This window comes from Astatotilapia calliptera, chromosome 10, assembly GCF_964374335.1.
Source record: "Astatotilapia calliptera chromosome 10, fAstCal68.1, whole genome shotgun sequence".
Lineage (NCBI taxonomy): Eukaryota > Metazoa > Chordata > Actinopteri > Cichliformes > Cichlidae > Astatotilapia > Astatotilapia calliptera.
In genome coordinates, this window is record NC_137431.1 from 9,487,739 (window position 1) to 9,508,652 (window position 20,914).

Genomic DNA, 20,914 nt, shown 5'->3' on the forward strand with positions numbered 1-20,914 from the left:
TGTTTGTGACAGTAATTAACTCACCGACAGTGTTTGCACTTAACTCCAAACATCATGTTTTTCTGGCACACTTGACATGTCTGGGACAACCAGGATTTGGTGGAAAACCTAAAAAACAAAACATAAAAGCTTCTTACGGACCCGCTCTGTATTAGATCGCTGTAAAGTTTAATTTATAAATGGTCTGGACTTGTATAGCGCTTTACTAGTCCCAAAGGACCCCAAAGCGCTTTACACATCCAGTCATCCACCCATTCACACACTGGTGATGGCAAGCTACATTGTAGCCACAGCCACCCTGGGGCGCACTGACAGAGGCGAGGCTGCCAGACACTGGCGCCACCAGTAGGCAACAGGTGAAGTGTCTTGCCCAAGGACACAACGAACGAGACTGTCCAAGCCGAGGCTCGAACCGGCAACCTTCCGATTACAGGACGAACTCCCAACTCTTGAGCCATTATTGCATTAACAGCAAATCTATCTTTTCTAGGCATTGAAAGGTCTACCTGTGCGTGACTGCAAGCCCTATATCCCTCCTTATTGCTTGTGGGGAGCTGCGATGCACTGCTACATTATCTAGAAAGAGACAGAAAGAATGCAAATGATGAGTAATGATTACAAGGATGGCTGACTGAGGTGATGTTAAGTTAAAGCCTTTATTTACATTCAAGCACAAAAACACACACAAGATCATTATAGCAATGTTGCAGAACCAAAGACTTTTACATCGTGTCAGTAAAGTGGACCTATAATGTCTTTACTCCTGTTTTTCTGTGGATTCCAATTTTAATATTGCCAAAATTTCAAATAGTGATGTCAGTGCATCTGTAGTAGCAGTTCCTATGAGCCAAAAGCTCAGATTTCAGACTGCATTTTTTACTGTTATATCTCATTTAGTGGTTGTGTTCTTAATGTGGTCATTTACAACACAGTCTTAAGCTTTGAGTACACCTGTTCTTTAGATCTGTTCAGACAAACAAAGTAAAGCTGTCTTTAAGAGAATGAACTGACAAGTTGCACCAAGGCCCCGTATACAAGAACTATTTTGATCTACGAAGCTGGAAATTAGCACAATAAGTCCACTTTAAGCAGGTATATTCAGCAAAATTAAAAGTGCATGCATGCAGCTGACTCACTCTTAATTGTGCTGTGCTCCTCCAGCAGTGTGGGAGTTCCAGGAAGGGTGTAAGGTGCTGTGTTGGCAGCTGGGGTGGCACCGGGTGTCCTTGCAGACACGGCGGAGTAGCGAGAAGGCGAATCCTCACATCCGTTACCGTTGACTTGCATGTTCAGGAACAACTTGTTCTTTTTAACACACCTGGAAACGCACAGAAAGAAGAGTGAATCAGCAGGTGCTGTATACTGAACTGCTTGCTTACTATACTGCACAGGACAGATTATGTAAGGGCCTGGGAGAGGCACGTTGGAGAACCTTAATTGCATTGGCACACGAAGGGCAGGGTGACATCCTTAACACCCAGAGTGAAGTCACAAGGAGTGAAGGGCTAAGCGGTGCCAGGTCTGTGGTTTATACGCACATGCACACAAACACGTGAGTAGCCACAAAAATTTGCAAAAAGACTATCAGTCTAGTACTGCGACTTGCGACCTCCTTACATAAAGTAACACTTTTGTAATATACTGCACAACATATGCAGAGTGAGAATAAACCTCCAAAAGCATATAGTGTCCTATGTTAGCCATTTTTTCCATTTTTTTTTAAAAATAAAGTTTTCCACAAACCGATATTATGGATAAACATGTGATTGCATTGTGCTTGGGCAGCCAGTCCTAGTACAGAGGTTAAAAAAACATTAGATATTAAGAGAGAGAGGGATAGAGAGAAACTGTGTGTTTCTTGCCACCTCTGAGCATTAGAACTAGGAAATACTTCCTGTTTTGACATGACTCATAATCTCTGGGAATCTGCGTGGGGATTAGCTCCACTCATACAGCGAGAGCAAAGGAGCAACAGGCAGTATGTGAACGGATGTGAAAGAGGAAGGGGAAGAGGGAGAGAGAGCGAATGAGGACATATCTAAGGAAAACTGCTTCTGTCCCGACAGAGCGCAAGGCGAAATTAAGAGTGAGACATCGGGCAGGACCGGGGCATTTTATCAAGTCCTTTATAAAATGTCAAACAACAAGTGCTCTTTCAGTTGATAGTAATAACAAACTGGAAAAAAAAAAAAACATCCCTTGTGAGACGGCTTGTCAGCTGGCCAACGCCGTTTGCTGGCCAGCACAAATCAGAATTTTGTCCTTTTCCTTTCTGTGAAGCAGCAGAAACTAAACACTTCCTGCAAAAACAAGCTGAGATTCAAATTTCAGTGAAATAAAAGATACCCCCCCCCCCCAAAAAAGCAAACAGAAAACCCCCAAAACACATACACACTCCCCACAACAGAAGCAATCTGTCACAATTACAGTGCCATCTGAGGATTCCCCACTTAGTTCCAGTCTGACCTACTTATAAAAAGCTGCAAATGAGGTGAATTCTTGAGCAGTTTCTTCAAACCACCCATTAACAGCTTAGCACCTACTTGTTGGTGGGAGGGTCCTCGATGCGGTTGCCCAGCTGAGACTCGTGGCTTTTGCTGCGCGTCAGTGTGATGTTGGGAAGCAGGTGCAGTACCTTGCGGGATGGCGGGGGAGGGGTGCAGGGAGGCTTCAACCGGTGACGCCTCTTTGAAGGAGGCGTTATAGGTGGGGTGGAGATGTGCCCATGGAGGCGGGCTGCGCGGGCGAAGGACATAGGGAATGGATCTGTGAGAGGGCTGTCGCCATGTGCGTCTGGCGTGGGCGCCGCTGACACCGAGCCTGAGCGAGGGTGGGGGAAGGTTGCGCAGGGAGTGGATGGGGTGGACTGGATGGTGGATGGGCGGGCTAGAGGCGAGGGGCTGTGTGTGCGGAGTGGGGTCCCCAGGTTGGTTAGCTGGTCCGCTGTCAGCAGAGAGCCGCTGTCCCTCCTGGTGGGCTCAGACAGCCAGAGACTGCTGTCATCTCTTAGTTCGCCTCCTGGAAGAGACATGAAACAGACCAAAAATAAATAAATAAAAAGACTAATAGAAAATCCGTGGGAAATATACTCTAGGAACATCAAAGTGTAAACCCATACCTGATTCAGTAGCACTCTTTAGACAAGAGAGGGCAGCACCGAGTCTGCCACATTCTTCTGAGCTGGACCCAAGTCTTCGCATCGTGTCTCTCACCTGAGCTCCTGTCATCTGCAGTAAGGTATCCAGCGACAGCTTTGCCTCCACAGCCTTCAGAGGAGCAAAACAAAAGCCCATGACAGGAGCTCTAATCTATTACAACGTGAAGCAGTATGTTAGTGACAAGCTTTGTACAACAAAAGAGAGCAAAATAGCCCAAAAGAACTATGCTTATATGGCATTCATAAAAAATATTTTTTGTTCCGAGTGTACCCTCAATCAGCCACAACAACACTGTTTGTAGTGAGGCTGAAACTGAGCGTTAAAAAGGGCAAAATGTTGCAGTGCTCAGCAGGTTATTCAACATCTGACTCGGGACAGTTCCTGGAAATCACTGTTAATCCTGTTTGTTTGGGGTATTCCAAACACTACTTTGTCTGCTTATCTGATTTTTCATTAGCTGCGTAGAGCAGAAGCTGAACACCAAGATCAAACCTGAGCTGGGGTTTGACAAAAAACATGGCTTAATATTTTCTGTCTATGTGAAACCTCTTATACAAGTGTAATGACTGTACAATGGTGAAGGTAACTTTGACAACAGTAAAACAGGAAGTAAACAGTGATGCAGTAAGATGCAGAGTTAATACACACACCACACTGTGAGAACTGGGAAGCACTAGTGGGCCGCAAAGTAAGAAAACAGAAGCACATGCTTTATAATCTTTTTCCCCAATGGCTGAACGGATAAAGACACAAATTCATATAGGCTTGGATACTCTATGTGGACACAATTGTGAATTGTAAATAATATGAAGTATTGGGTGTCATAAATAAAGAAAAAAAAATCCAAATGGAGGATTAGCAGTGTGTTAAAGTTAACAGTGCTCACATTAGTTTTGATTGACATTAGCTGACCAGTATTTAATTAAGCATTAAGTCTGTATCTTTATTAATACTGAAAAGTTATCAGTTTTGAAATTAAAACAAAGAACGCTTAATCATGACTGCTTTACAAATTGAAATTAAACCCTAAATGTAATCCACTCAGCAGCTGCGATATTTCTAGCATTTGTTTCAGAGTGGAAATTATTGTAGCACTTTATAATAGGCAAATTGTAAATAGTTTGCGATACTTTTTTGACTGACTATTATATTGTATTACGCGTTATATCACAGCTGATACCAGACAATATCAGCATTGTCAACATTTACATTCTCATGACACTGGGGCATATAAAAATTTATGTAAATGATGAAGGCCTAGTCACTGGTCAATGTTCAGAGCAGCAAATACTGCGGTTTATACAGAGCCATGGGCCTCTCAGAGACGCACAACATGTCCTTTAGTGTTAGTCCACTGATGCACGTGTCACAGCCACAGTGACAACTCTTTAAAACAAGTATTATAAACATTTAGCTTTATAGATAAACCATGCAAATAGCTTTTTTAAATGCACTACGCTGTATCATTTACAAAGCTCTGGAGGCATCACGCTGAACTTTACAAAAAGCCACAAAGCATTTGTTAAACAAATAGTTGTTGTGTTATTTTAAATTCAAAAAAATACAAAAAAATAAAGTTGATAAAATTTCAAAATAAAGTCACATTGCACACGTTTAGCTTCACTTTTAGGTTAATGGTAACAAACCATTAAACACGGATTTATTAATTATGAAATTAATTTTGTTATACATCTACTCTGCTTTGCTTTCCCAATTCTACACATCTAAACCAGCGCCACATGTTTAACCCTTTCATGCATGAATTATGACGACCTCAATCATGATTTTTTTCTTAAGTATTTTTATTCGTCTTTACGCATGAAAAGATGAATAAAAATCCTTAAGAAAAAAATCCTGACAGAGGTTGTCATAATTCATGCATGAAAGGGTTAAATAACAATGATTACAATGAAACACGTCATACATCTGTAGTAATTAAACAACCAGTGGGTGGCCGGTTATGGAGTGACACAGCAGTGTCCAATGTAGTGGTTTATGTGCTATTAAACCATCAACACTGACACAAATACAAGGAAACAGCCTCTGAATAGCTGTCCACTGTAGTGACCACTATGTATGAAAGGGTTAAGACTCGTCTCTGTGTGGCTTTCCTTTTTAGCCCGCTGTCTAGTTCCTCTCTAATGTTTTGGGTCATCTTGCTAACCACCCAGGCTGTCTTCCTTTTTTACTTCCCATTTTTGAAAATTTATTATTTCAGCAGACAGTAAAACTCAACAATAAGGCATCACAGGGTGTCGTAAACCAGACTGTTCCACTTTGGTTGATACTCAAACCCCATTTGGATGATTATTCCATTTCTTGACTATTGAAACTTTTTTTAATGCATTTATTTTATCTGAACTTGTAGCATTACAGTGAATCACCGAGGCTGCTCGCTCAAGTCAATCTCCTCAAATTTCAATAAAAACTGAAAAAAGTGGAGGCGTTCTTTATGACCTCCAGTGTACTACCAACTCCCACTTATTTAAGCATTTAGCACTGCAGTTTTCCTTTCATATTCCTCTGTTTCCAGCCTTTTATGTGCTTTAAAAAAAATGTAGTCTGCAAGATTGGAGATGTACAAACCTGGAAGGGCGGGGCTTTCTTTTTACAGCCGAGTTACTGAAGCGGCGAAATAAAACAACAGTGCAATCAACAACTGATGGATGACAGAAGGAAATAGGGCCAAATCCAGTGAGTTTAGGATGTTTCTTTTGACTGGGGAAGTACGCAATCACTTATCAGTCAGGTTAAACCCTTGCTCTCAGGGGCAAACACTGATCACAAAACTAGGGCAACCTCCCACACTAGTGTGTACACTAGAACCAAAACATAGCACACGCACACACTAAACCACACACATGTAAGGGGTGAGTGATGTGATATTTAAAGTTGCTGTCGGCCCTCTACTCTCATTCTATTTCCTCACTCAGAACATAGTTACAGCAAAGCCTGCATACGTGACCGTTTCACTGGGGCCTCCTATACATGCAGTATTATGTCGGCTCTGTTTTAATTACCGTAATATGGGCCCTTCACAGGTTAGAATCCCCAGTAGGAATTCTCTGTATTAAGTCATCTACATAATTCAGCTACAAATAAAACTGGACTGTCCATCACATAATCTAGCCATCATAGTATAAAGTGAGGAGATGCGCTGTAGACTTCTCAGTCTAATAATATTTGGTCTAAATAGGTCATCAAAATGCCGCTACAGTCCTTCGTCCTTTGGGATGTCCCCGCCGGTCTACAAGACATACAAATGAGCACTTTCTATTTCATCAGAAAACCTCATCGTGTCTCGTGCAAAGCTAAATTCTTTTGAAAGGAAGTGAGGTTTAAGAGTGAATGGACTAAACAGTAAACAGAGCACAAATAATCAGATACGGAACAAGGCCGCAACACAAAGCACATACAAGGCCGGCACATATTAAAGAATAACGAGTGCAGAAGAGTTTTAAAAATAAAGCAGGTTACCGTCAGGTCACAAAACAAAGACAAATGGACTGGAACGACAAAAACACATAAGAGCTGACATGGATTAAAACAGTTTACAGCAGGACACGACAGGACAGGACAGGACAGGGGGAGAGAGAAAGGAGAGACAATTTTGACAACCCAATAAGAAAAATGATAAATCCAGGCGTTAAAACAAACAAACAAACAGCTGACAGCCACTAAACAATAGCGGAGCTTAAAAACAACACTGAAACAAAAATGATAAGTTAACCAGCTGGTAGCTTCTGCAATGGAAGACTGCACACGGCAATGCTCTAAAGTTTCATCATGATCAGAAGTGACAGCAAATAGCGAGTTCTGAAATTGCATTAATAAGGGAGGCTTTCTGCAGGAAATCTCTCTGCTCAAGACTCCCCACTGCTACACGAGGAGGTCAGAGGTCAGTGTCAGCCGCAGATTAGCAGGCTGGAGTCACAGTTCAGGAGCGGGACACTTGAGCGGTGCTGAACAACACATATTAAACATTTTACTGCACTACATGGTTCTCACACCCAAGGTCAGTTCTTTATTTTCTGGGTCATTGTCTTTTTGGGAGACCGACAGAAAGTGAAACAGACCTTACCCTGGTTCCACCACAGCCCAAGTGATCCAGCACCTAAATAAATGCTAATTGTGTATGTTTAGGCAAGGAACAGGTCATTATCTTATTTTAAAAGAATCTACTGAAAAACAAGACTTTAATATACCTGGGGTTTTTTTTTAATGTACATGTAACCATCAACAATGCTAGAGCAATGAAAAAGAAAAGGCACAGAGTGGATCAGTTAAAGAACTATAATAAAGATAAGTACACTTTGTACACTTGTATAAAAAGGGCCTTCTCTTCCCTCTTACAAACATGGCATGGAGCTATAAATAGCAGCAGAAGGCTGAGAATGAGATTTTTGAAGCATTCAAGACTTTCTCCGAGCACAGACCAGCATGTCTCTTCCAGTTTCGCTTTTTTTGCTTTGCTAGTTTTGTGAGCCTTGTTTCAGTAACAAAAAAATAAAATTTGACAGTAGAAACAGTTATCTGAAATGAATCAGCTCAAGTTTAGATTTTGGCGCTGCCGTTCTCAGGACGTCAAAAATGAAGCAGCTTCTCTTTTTGAAAGGCACTTTGACGGCCGCTGGTTAATTCCTCATGCACATGTGAATGTTGACTGAGTGCACATCACAGACTGCATATAAAAGACTTTTATACGCAGTCTTTGATGTGCTTATAGAACAGCTGTAAACGGGAGACAAACGCCAGTCACTCCGGCCAGAGTACGCCCAGACGATGACCTACCTCAATGAGCTCTGGTCGCAGGTTGATGGTGCGTAACCAGTCTCGCAAGTGTGGATAGCTGTCTAGGGCCTCGGGCCTCTCTGTCTCTGGCACTTTCTGCTTGCACTGGAGCTGTTTACAGATGTATTTCATCAGCTTCACCTGCAGGGAGCAATAGAGAACATAGCAGAGAAGGGAGGGGCAGGTTAGCGGGGGAGACTGGGAGTCTGCTACGAGCTACATGAGAAAGAGCAGGCATTCACTGTGAAGGGTATCTGTCACACCTGTGTTGGCAGGGTTTTATTGTTGCAGAGGTACCACCTTTAAAGCAGAAACAGACCGAAAACTGCTGTTTTCACACGAGTGACATGACACTGACCTGACACCAGATGAGCCTCTGTTACGATAAAGTCAGACACGTGAATATCTCCACACCCTCGCTTACTGTTTATTCCCCCTCTACTGAGCTCAGTGTACCTGCAGTGACAGCTCCAATGTTTCCCTGTGCCCTCAAAGAGACAAGCTAATTAGATATAAACTGCTATTATTATCCAGAGGAACAATGACCTGGTCATCTAATGAGAGCATCAGCAGTGCTGCCAAAGCAAATGTGTCTGTTTGCAGCTGAGAAGCATCAAAGTTCAGAGTGATGGAAAGAAAGTGCCCATGTGACTAGTTTCGTCCCACGGGCATTTTCCTTCAAACTTTCTTATTTTCTCTGAGCTTCTACAAATCTTTTACCCTCCACTTCATGACAGAGCCAAGGAGCCATCATTTTCTTTCCAGGTTTAACACATTGTGCACAATGTGTCCACGATGTGATGCCTCTATGAGGCCAATTCTTCTCTCCTTTACATGTCATTTTTCTAATTTTTTTCAAAGTTAATTTTTTTCTTTATTTTTAATAGAGCTAGGGGCTTTCATCATAGCATTTCTAAACATACTACATTTCTTTAGAAACCATGAATTATTTCTATTTGCACTACAGAATTATTACAGAGAAAGCGAAAATGACCATGATATTATTAGCCCTCTGAAAAACGGACCTTTTAACTGAGCCATAGCACAAAGCACTGCTGTGCAACGGTGTGCTTTAACTTTGTAATGCCCAGAGTTTGTAAAATCAATTCCCAAGTTAAAAACTGAGACACTAATCAGTTTAGATTTGAGAAAAAAGGTAGATGGACAAACAAAGTTACCACAGAGCAATACCATCAAGATATTCAAACACAGTACAGGACAAGTCTGACAGAGAAAGAAAACTAATGAGAGATGTGTTTAAAGACACCAGAACACCTGCTAAGACACTAGTGAATGACTTAGCCAAGTACGGAATTGCAATCTCAAAGAAGACAATCACTGGAACCCTGCACAGAAATGTACTGTGAGGTGACAAACCAAGAGACACCTTCAAGCCAGACTGAAATATGCAAAGGACAACCTGGAGAAAGATTATATGTACTGGAAATGTGTCCTTTTGTCAGATGAGACAAAACTAGAGCTCTTGGGCTGCATAAATGCTGCTTATGTTTGGAGAAAGAAATAAGAGGTGTATAACCCAAAGAACACCACTGTAAGCTGTACACCTTTATGTGTACAATATAAAACTATTGTCCAGTATATTGAGATGAGCTGTAACTCTGTCAGGTTCTAAATAAAGTATTCCTTTCAACAAGATGCACAGACACCTACTTCTCCTCAGTTTTTTTTAATTAGCAGGCTGGGTGCAACCTTTGTTGTAGTGTCTCATGACATCAGACCCAACATCAGTTAACATCCCATCAGTTAATATTGCTTTACCTTGTTTTTGTAGAGGAATAAATGATCGGCCTATCAATGCAAATGATTCCACTGGAGTCTGCACAAATAAAATGTAAAGCTGTAACAATTTAATCTGATGCCTTCCAAAAAACCCACGTTGAGCGCAGTGGTCCTGTGAGTAAGTATAACAATGCTCGCCGTGGTATTGGTTTGCAACGGCCTGCATTGTGCAGCTCAGCGTGACTGTATAGAGTGTCCTTATCTCACCGTCTATCTGTAAGAATCCATTACAGCAGGCAGCACCTTGAGATGAGCTGAACGGCACCAGCTACCTTTCGACCCACCGTGCACCTCTCGAGTGCCTGGGCAACAGCGACGAGCGTGTGTCTTTCTCTGCTCATTGAGCTTCCTCTACTCACCGACCAGACAGAAACTCGTACAGCATACCGCGCTTCTCTCGGAAAGTGTGGCCTTGGGATGTAAAAAGGCTTCTTCACAGCAGCCAACAAAAGCCTCTCCACTGGAGGCCAGAGAGATGAAAGATGATAGAAAGAAGTTAAATTCTCAACGTGTTGACCCTGACTGAAGCTTTTTAGCTCTGCGAGCAGTCGTCAATCATCAGCTGCAGTGAGAGCATTATAAAATAATAAAACTGAATGTAATCCAATGAAAAAGAAATATTACCAGCACACAAGAAAGCACCTTGTCATAAAAGCTTCTTTGGCTAAATCGAATGTGCCTAAATACAAACGTTTAGGTCTTACATGCCAAAGAGTGCAAGCAAGCTTTACTAAAAAAGGACAAAAACAGAGCAGCATTTCTGACTTGAACATGCATTCAGCTGCCAGAGGTTGGCCTTAGAGGCCAGTAAGTAAGACCAGCTCCCTCTCTGGGAGGAGTGAAAAGACAGGAACATATTTTGCTGGAAACCTTTTTACATATGGACATGTATGCAAATGTACTGGCGTGCACACACACACACACACACACACACAGACCCATGTATACGGAGTAGATGGGAGATAGAAGCAGGACTGCACAAAGTGAACCTGTGATAAATGTGACATCCAATCCATTATAAACTCAGAATAACAGAGCCTGTAGTCCTTTTGGTTTTTTAGATCAGGCCTAGCATGGCATTTGCTCAGTGTGGCTAATGAGCTAGCCTCCTGCTTTACCTCCCTATACACCAGTGCAGCCCTGTGACGTCAGGTTACCTAGCAACCCCTCTTCTGAGTCGTCAGCAACATTTCAGTGGGATTTTCCCAAACATGTGAAACACAGAGCTCAGGCAACATACATATCACCATATAAACATCCCAATGTGTAGGAGCAAAAACACGACCAACATTTCTTTTATATTGTTCCTCCCACAGAGAGCAGTCTCTTTACCCATTATCATCTAAATGGGTAAGGTAGACAGGAGGACACAAGCACGAAACCCCCTCACCGATATCAGTACTGTGCATAAGAAGAGCACAGGCACGCACACGTCAACAAAATAATGGCAGGCTGGCCTGGTGGATATTATTTTTGGTGCAAAGGGGAGAAAGCAGTGTTTGACGTGTGGCCCGGAGGGGGAAGGAGGAGGAGGGGGGGAAATGGCGTCAGAGCCCACCTGTCAGCAGAGCTAAACAACACCATGGCAACAGCCTAATGCTGCGAGGGGATGAGTGACAGCCGGTTTGTTGGGCACCGAGGAAAGGAGAAGGGAGTCCGAGCACAGGCCAGCCTGACACAGCAGACTTGGGGAGCACATCCCACCGCTTCAGTTGTTTTGTTTTCTCAAGGCTCCTGCTGACACAGCCACTTCGGTGCACCTGCCAAGGCTATAAGCGTGGCCCTATCACAGAACTGAGCAACAATGCTCTATCCCCGGAAATGTTATTCGCAGATGAAGGTCAGCTCTCCCGCCCAGAAATCTGCACTCACGTCTTGTCGTCAGAACAGGCTCGCTGAATAAGAACACGCCTTATGTCATATATCATTAGCCATGTGGCCCCTCTGGACTAGGTAAGAAAAACCCAAAGAGGAGATACCGATATAAGTTTTGGTGGAGATTGAACAGAAAGTAGAGAGCACTTAAAGTCAAAGCACCTCTTAAAACTGTGTCCCAGAGATTTGCTTCATCATATCTGTATGCTACATTGTCACCATTGGCCAAAACAGGAAAAAAAAAATCTAATCTTGACATATTTATGCAGGGGCCAGGTCACAGAGGGGAGGTGGGGGTGTGTCTGTCGGGTATAAACAGTTGACAGTCCAAGACAATGGCCTATAAATTGCCCCTCCTCCATCATTGTTAGCACCCATGCAAGTCGATGCTGGGTGGGAGTGGTAGGTCCAGGGGTACGTGTCTGTCTGAGCCTCAGACAGACCAAACAAGACACGTCTAAGAGGAGAACATGTGGCAAGTTTAGCCAGTTAAAATGTAAGGTTTACAAGCTGCTGTGAGGCATTGCACTTTTAAACATTTTAAAAGGTCTATTTTTAGACAATTACAACCAGGTATGATTTACAGCTAGACAAAGCAAATCCCTTCTTCCCAGAAAAGAAAAAAGTACAGCAGGCCTCAAAATTACAGGATGCAATCCTCAACTCACCCCCAGTCGGTTTAAGAATAGATCAACATCTGCCTACACTGTTCAACAGTATGTACTTCTATCTTATTGGTTACAACAAAAACAACAACAACAAACAGAGAAAGGGTCAGGGCTGATATAGTCACTACAGTTGTGTTTCCTCCTTTATACCCCCCCAACAGCAAACACACACACAGCAGTTGTCATGTCATGAGAAGCAGCACAGCGGATTGGCTTTGATTCTCCCCTCCCCTTTCCTCCCTGCTCTCCCTTATCGAACGGGCTCTTTGCGCGTCATTTGATTTTCTTATTTAACAACCAACCCTGAAAATGCGTAGGAAGAAAGATGTCTAAATATAGACGCAGCCACAACAGCTCGCACCACGAGCGCGCAGCAAACTCTCTCCAACACTGTGAGGAGACAAAACAGAGTGACGCTTTGCTGTTTGCATTACATAGAGAGGTGATGAAAAAGAAAGGTAAGGGCACAGGCTGCTTTTATGGAAAGACTTACAGCATCAATGTATATATCTATATCTCTCTCATATATATATATATATATATATATATATATATATATATATATATATATATATATATATATATATATATATATATATATATATATACACACACACACACACACACACACACACACACACCTCAGAACACACCATTTAAGGCCAGCGTGCACGAGCAAAGCACTTGATATTAGGGTGCATTTGTTTTCCAAGTTGAGATTCTGTTGGGATTACGGCTCAGGAACAAACAAGGTGCTAAAAGGCAGAGCAAGTGGATGCGTGGATGCAATAAAGCAAGAGTCAAGCATACATGAAGAGCTACAGTAAATGTAACAGAAGCACCACGAGAGGCAGACAGAGCCTAAGCCTGAGTGGGATTAACGTGTGAAAAGTGAAGTACCAGTTAGCACTCCATTTGAGAGGCCAGTATCATTATCCTCTCACTGGCAAGGCAGAAACCCCCCCCCCCACAAACACACACACACAGTTCAAGTGGAATAATAAAGCTCTCTCAATGAGAGAATAAAGTGAGTTCAAGCTGCTCTTGATTGCACTCCAGTGCAATATGGGAAAGATAACCCTTTCGCACCACAAGCGTGACAACTACTCTGACCTCACACAGACTGCTCAAATTCAACACACAAATTAAAAGTACTCGCAGCTCCAGCAGGAACGATATCCATGCCTCGCTGCAGAACAGACCTCCTCTGATATGACGGTTGCATGGTGGAGTGCTTGCTGGAACTTTAGAACCATGGCATGCCGCTGCAACCACTGCACGCCCCACCTCATCAGACACATCTCGCGCACGCCTGGAAAAGCAACACCTCTCACACAATACTTCTTAAGAGTCATTTGAAATCTACGACCAATGCACTAATCCACTTACTTCTAAGAGACGGGGAATGTAGTAAGAAGAATCTAACAGAGGGCCCAAGTGAGAAGTGAAACTACACAATGAAGGCAAGAGGTGGTTTCAAAAGAGCGTGCCAGTAAAGCTGTGGGAAGTAAGACCGCTGATCGGCAGAGGATCCCTAATACCCTCCTCAGCCTGAAAGACATCTAACCCTAGCGGCGTTTCTGGCACGATACATTATCATGATTGAAACATTATCATGCCCGTCTGATAACCCTACTAAACCAATCCTTCATGTTACAAATGGATGCTTTCTGAAGAACACACCCAGAGAACAGCAAATAGGACTTCCAAATGTCTTCTTCAGTTTGTCTTGAGTTTTTCGGAGACAGAAAACTATCTATATCAGCAGACCGCAACTGTATTCTCCCCTCCTGCCAAAGATCTCTGCTTATCTTTAAGATTTCATCACATCAGTCTTTTTTTTTCCCAATTCTTGTTACTACCCCATTTGTTTTACTGTGTAGGAAGCATCCAGTTTAAGAAAAGCGTGACAAAATCACTCCAAAGTCTGCTAACTCTCTAAAAACGGTCTACAAAATTAGAAAATAAGGACAAATAAAGCAACTGCAACATTTGAACAGCCTTAAAATCTTGTGCTAAAGGATCCATTTAGGCTGGCTTGGCATAGCAAACACAAACACAGTCATTGCATGGCAAAGAATTACACAAAGGAACCCAAGAGGTGACTGCACGTTTCCACTAGAGCTGTGATCTAAGATATTACGAGTCACGTGTTCTCAGACAAGTCGATTGTTGTCAGATTTTTTTATCTTTATGCTGCCACTTGCAGTAACAACGCAGCGTGTATGAACAGCTGCACCGTGAGCTCACTGCCAACTAGTCGCTGAAGCAGTTTAAACAATCAAAAGTACAGCTATAATCAGTGGAAATAAGAAAAAATACAATGACACACACACACACGTACAGCTGAGGCATAAAATCAGATAATGAAACGCAGACTGATGCACTTTTTATCTCCCCTTCAGGACTCGTTTGATTTCTGATTCTGATCCTACAGCAGGAAAGGATCCTGAAAGCTTGCGAGGTCTATAAAGCAGCAAACTTTGACTTGAAGTAACCACATCCACTGCTTCCACTTCTGACTTTCAGAGACAGCCCCTAATAACGGTCTCATAGGCACAGGAAAGAGACCCAGGAGCCTTCAAGAAACATGTGAGAGCGGCACGGCCTGTCCATTGTCATATAGAACAATGCTGGTGCAAAATGTGTCCACATGACAGCATTTCTCAGGAAGTACTCTGCCAGATCACATCCTGTTCCAGAGACAAGGTATGCATGACCACAGATGAAGAGGGGGTGAAAATGTGGAGCAGGATTCGCTTTGTACTCTTTGTTTTGAACCCGTTTATCTAGCTCAGCTCAGGCCCATATTTGATCATATACACACACACACACACACACACACACACACACACACACACACACACACACACACACACACACACACACACACATATATACACACACACACACACACATATATGGTTTTGGGTTTCGGCTGGGACCGAACAGAAAGGCTACAAATATCCAAACTGATTTGCTTTGTTTGCTTTGGTTTCATTCAGTTGAAGAATTTGAATGTTCTTTTAAGACCAGGCTTCTTTACTCGAGCCTGTAAAAATTTGTTCCTGCACAGAATAGCTGCCAACTCGCACCTGATGCCTGTCAGCCAGCGAGGGAGGAACCAAATTATTTTATAGAGATTCATACAGTATTCTCAAACTGGATAAAAAGCTGCAGCTGAGTCCATAAAACAGCTCAGTCATCTCTCCTTTGCCTTTGGGTAAAATATTACCCCCCCAGGCCTTGCTGGTGATATTTGTATTTGTGATTCTAAGAGGTTACGGACACAGTGTAACCTGTCGTTTAAGGGGCTTCTTCCTTCATTAGCAGCAATTCTGGACCGCGCTAAGTATTTCTAGAAAGTAGCTCATTATATCACTGTGAGGCTGAATAGAAAGCAATACTTTTTTTTTAATGTAGGGCAACAGCCCAGTTGTTCACGGGGTGTTTGGTTATAAAGAGATAAAAGAGACATGGATAATTGATAGCCTCTAGCCAATCAGGAGTGAGTATTCCTTTTAGCTAAGGTACAAGGCTTTAAATAAACCATGAACCAGAAAACCCCCATCATCTATTATGTCTCCAGGATGTCACTGTGACATTTGAAGGCTTTGAACTTGTAATATTCAACTGTTTTCCACATCTTCAAGCCTCATCAAAATATACTGTCTGTATCAGCCATTTATATGCCACAGCACCCCCCCCCTCCTCTTCCCATCACCCTCCTCAGCAACATCCAGGCCTGAGATTTTTAAAAAAAACAAACAACTGGCCCTTTTGTTGAAACGACTGCAGAAGAGAGCTATATGTATAACCCTGTTTCGCATGTATCAGTTATCATTATGTGGTAAACCGAAAAAACGCACTCCCCCGTCCCTCATTTGAATTTTCCTGAAACATGCGAAGTGAGAGCAATATAGCGTGCGTCCTGTGCTGACGCCTGCACGCCACCAGGCATGACTTCTCCACCGTGCCGCCTGCTATAGTAGGGTATGTTGCTCCAAAAGAGCAACGCGCAAAGCAATGTCAAGTCATCCCCGCACGACGTAGGTGAATCGGCATCCAGATGCAGGAGAGCAGCAGCAGCAGCACACCAGCCTTTGCCTGCTGGATGAGGTTGGGGAGGGGGTAACCACATGGATCGCGTCGTACATTTGTATTTGTCTCACAGGCCCCACTGTATGGAGGCAAAACCAAGTGCAGAGCGCCATACACGAACATATACATATATCTATATAAATAAAAGCCGTGAGTGTCTATTGAATGTGTGCCATGAGGCCAGGCTCAATACAGCTGCACGGCACGGTGCTGGGAACTATCCAAGGAGCTCCGGGCAAATAAAGAATATTCTAGAGGGATAGTAAAACCCAACGGGACAAAGCAAAACTTCATTATGAGCTCCTTTTATTGTTTTTTTTTTTAATGTTTATTTTTGAGTCACCTCTACACAGCGAGCCAGCAGTAGCCCGTAAAGCGACAAAATGTGCTCGGCTCACTGACACTGATAGGGCGCCTCAGCCAATATTCAGCCTGGGAGGCGGACATAGCGCTGGGGCTTCATGACTCCGCAATTTGGCTATACTGCTTTCTATCTCCGGACGGGGCTTATGCACGGAGCCCGTGCTCGGGAGGAGGAGGAGAGGGGGAAGCTCATTACCTCTAAAGTTCGTATTTCCTGCTGTGTGAGGTCGTTGGTGGCGGCGCATTTGGTGCGTAGCCCCTGTAAGCTGGAGATGGAGATATCAATCATATTCTGGATCAGTTCGCACTGATGTAGCGCGGCCATCGCTGCGCCACCGCCGCTATCCCTCTCCGGCTGCTCATCACTCTCGACCATCTTTCCGCCTTTAGCAGACACACTATCCATTCCTCGGCATTGGGCACGGCTGGAAGGGCTGGAGTCAAAGTGTTAAGCTAAAAAAATGTAAAATAAAAATAAATCAAACATATGCAGCAGTCCGGCGACGCAGCGACCTATTGTGGAAGTTAGCTGACAGCAATTGTCCCCAGCTCCGAATCTGGAAAAAAAAAAAAAGAAAAGAAAAGAAATGGAAGCCCTGTGTGCAAACAAAAATGTTGACAGAGATGAAAATAAGGTGCTCGACGGTGACCCGGGTCCAAAGTCCAGTGAGGCTCGACTGAGAGGATACTCAAAGCTTCCACCGACACAGCTCTGACAGAGGCTTCCACCGTCTGTCAGCTGTTGGGAACATCATGGAGCGCGGTGCAATCTGGGAAATGAAGTCATATGGGTTACACCAACGTGCACTCCTCTGTCGTTCGTTAGTTGCTCACGCAAGAAAGCGAATGAAGAAAATGAAGGTTTTGAGAAGTATTAAAGTAACTTGTCTTCATCCGGGTGTCCTCCTATTTATTTTTAATTTATTTTTTGTTGTATTGCAAGCTAGGAAAAGCGTATTAATAATACAATTAACGACGGCTTAATTGCATTAAACAGTTTTGATATACTGCAGGCTGATCCACTGTCACGTGCTTACTGGCACTTATCAGGGTTTTTGTTGTTTTAAATGTCCGTGCTTCTCCTATTGTGACCATTTTTCAGCTGGGAGAAGATTAGTATGCAGGGTCACAGGTAGAGAAGCCTAAATCCAGGGGCGATTCTAGGATGAAACATTTAGGGGGGGCTCAGCCTCCAATCATAATGTAATGCATACAGTACACGTGTCTGTGTAAAGGCCGTTAGGCTCAACAATGTTCTCCAGAATTTTTCAAAGTAAGTTAAAGAACTATTTGTAGAAAAGTGAGTGAGAGGAGAAATGTGCTGTTTCAGTCTCTTAACCACATAAAGACAGTCCATCTTACTTACGCAACTACTTATCTCTTACTTCTACTTAAAAACCTCAGTGTGACTGCACTGTAACATCACCACATCAACAACTGTGGACATTTAAATCTGTGTTAACTGTAACCTGTACCCACTCCAACAGATATCCATTGGTATCCATTCAGTAATACCAAAAAATATTACTTTACTGAATGAATATTACTTTACTACTGTGATTTTTTTAGGGATGCTAAGTACCCCCCCCCCCCCCCCCCCCCAAATAGGCCTAAAATCACCAATATACCTAGATAAATAAAGATTATGTAAATGACTTTGTATAGGTCCTACCTTGTAACAGGAATGATCTTTGTGTTTCAAAATGACTTGACACCATTCATGATAGATATGTTTGACAGATTATAGGCCAGCAGGTCATTTTAGCAAATAGTGGAAATCGCTTTTTGGCAGCAAAGTAGATAATAAAGCAACTGCAAAATAATGCAAAATATACTGCTGTGGTGCTACGAGGACGTCCAGGCCTCAGCATACTCCCACTTTTTCTATTCTGATTGCAGATCTGTACAGAGAGGCAGGGCAATTCTAGAGTAGCTTTGGACACCAAGAATAATCACCACCTTTCACCTCACTTGCAGCTCCATACACTGTCATTATACTGTGCGGAGCAAAGCTGATGCACCAGAAGAACTATTTGGATAGGAAATTTAGCAATATGATTACAAGAGTGCCGACTAGTATATCCCCACATTCTTTGTATTTACATTTATTTAAAGACTGTGAATCAGTGCTGAATCCTCAGCTCATCAGCTCAAGCTCACAGACTGTAGGCGACATCATAACTGCATAGTGAAATATACAAGGTGTACTTTGAGTAAAAGTGAGCTTTACACCCAGAGAATAAAGGATATGTGCATATTTAGTACACTTTTATATGCATATTTGGCACAAAAGAGACTAAAAAGTGATTTTATTGTCATCCTCACAGAGCATCGAAAGCCATAGGATGCATGGAGGCAGAAATGAAGGAATAACAATTTGTTACTGCAAAGTCGAAGCCGAGGTAGGTCGTCTGTCCTCATATCAGGACAGTGCATATTATATCTGTGGGGGTGGGATGAATTTGCAGGTTTCCACAACCGTTAAGTAGCAGTACACATGGCTTATTGCTGCAATGAGGGTGTGATGTTCCTTCCTTTAATATACCCTGATTATACAATGGAACGTGAGTCACTTCTCATGTAGCCCTGTGTTCCTTCTCCTCCATCTGTCTGTCTCTTCTCCTCTTCTGATTTGCAGGGAAAATGTAACTGTGTCTTACACTGGCCAAAAAAAAAAAAAAAAAAAAAAAATTTACACCAGTCCAAATATCAGCCGCACATGGTAGCACATAGAAATCAGACAGTGCAGAAGTGAAAAACCAAGTAGAGGGATTAGAAACCTCACTCTAGCTGTTTTGGTACACCACTGAGTCAGCCTCAAATCACTAGAAGCTATTAAAGTCAAAATGAACAACTTTAGTTCGGCTTAAAATAATCTGTAACCCGGCTGTATTAAAATGTTATGTTTATTAATGCACATACAGTATAAGCAAGTTCTTTAAATTTAGAATCATGGGTTGAGAAAGGTGACGCTGATAAGTAGTCTCTTTATGTTTGAAGTTTAATCAATATTTACTCACAAACAACACGTCAAGTTGGACAGACCTAAATCTCGACTGAAACACAAAAGAGACTTACTAGGAAATCCGACAAGCTTAGATTGCTATATGAAATATTAAAATGTAAGTCGATTAAACTAAGCAGCTTGTTGAATTGCTTTATCTTTTCAAGGCGACACTGTAACTTTCTCACAAATATATTAGAAGTACATGTAGGAGCCTTGCTGTAATGGAATGAAACAGACACAAAGTCTCACTCTCGAGTTATTGTTGTTGTTGGTCCACCACTTTGTGAATTCAGCCTTGCTGTATTAACAGCACAGATTTGATGATGAAATGCCAGCAGGACACCACGCCAATTTCAGCTCCTCTCTGCCTTCAAAATCAAGTTACAAAGCGGTAACAGAGGGATCATTGTAATAAGGGCTTTACAAAGAAAACAATACTAGTATGCTAAAAGTTTCTCTACTCGAGGACATGCTCTAGTAATCAAACACACCGAGCAAAATGGAAAAGATGGTTATTCTGTGTTTCGAAATATAACGACAGCTATTTTTGGATCCTGTGTCTTTGTAGGGGACATAACTATTAAACTCACATATGACAAAAAGGTGAATTTTGAGCAGTTTTTATTTTTTTACCTCATGTGCGCTCTTTCTCGTGAAACATGTACCGTATTGATAAGGACAACAAAAAAAAGAAAAAATCAGTCTCACCATTTGTTCTTCCTCCCCATTTTCTGTTTTTGCTGCAGTTTTTTCCCCCAAGATTTTGTTTCCATTTTAAATGATACTTGAAAATAACTGGCCATTGACCTCAGAAATATGATTGTACATCATGTAAGAAATCCCACAAGTATCTGAGTGGAGCATAAGCACAACGGTCAGCTCGCTTGACACAACTCAGAGAGCTGAGGACGACATGATCCTTTCCCAGCCTCATGGTCTCTTAAGCCCTTTAAACTGTTGTACTATTGGACAGCCAAGGCACAACACGCGGCACGGAGCTCCCGGCTTTAGATTAAATTAGACCGTAGACAATCTAATTCCATCTGCTTTGCTAGCCAGGATTCCCAGCAGGCATCCCTTCAGGTCTTCAGAGGGTGAGCCCCAAAAACAGCATTTAAGACCCGCGACCTCTGACCTGGAAAGCCTGCCCA

The 20,914-nt window shown here is 42.6% G+C and overlaps 1 protein-coding gene across 8 annotated transcripts in view; it reads right to left on the reverse strand.

The window, feature by feature from the left end:
* Positions 1-20,914, reverse strand: part of ksr1a (kinase suppressor of ras 1a) — a 40,680-nt gene extending 19,766 nt beyond the window's left edge. For 3 of the 8 annotated variants that reach the window (XM_080306996.1, XM_026182058.2, XM_026182055.2), the window contains exons 1-7: positions 16,953-17,834; positions 7,950-8,090; positions 3,119-3,266; positions 2,544-3,018; positions 1,137-1,318; positions 507-576; positions 25-108 (exon numbers count right to left, since the gene is read on the reverse strand). In XM_080306996.1, the coding sequence (XP_080163122.1) occupies positions 25-108; positions 507-576; positions 1,137-1,318; positions 2,544-3,018; positions 3,119-3,266; positions 7,950-8,090; positions 16,953-17,162 (1,310 nt within the window). In that variant the 5' untranslated portion in view covers positions 17,163-17,834. Of the gene's footprint in view, positions 1-24; positions 109-506; positions 577-1,136; positions 1,319-2,543; positions 3,019-3,118; positions 3,267-5,744; positions 6,689-7,949; positions 8,091-16,952; positions 17,836-20,471 lie in introns of those variants that run through there. The other 5 variants (XM_080306997.1, XM_026182057.2, XM_026182059.2 and 2 more) reach the window with 4 other exon arrangements.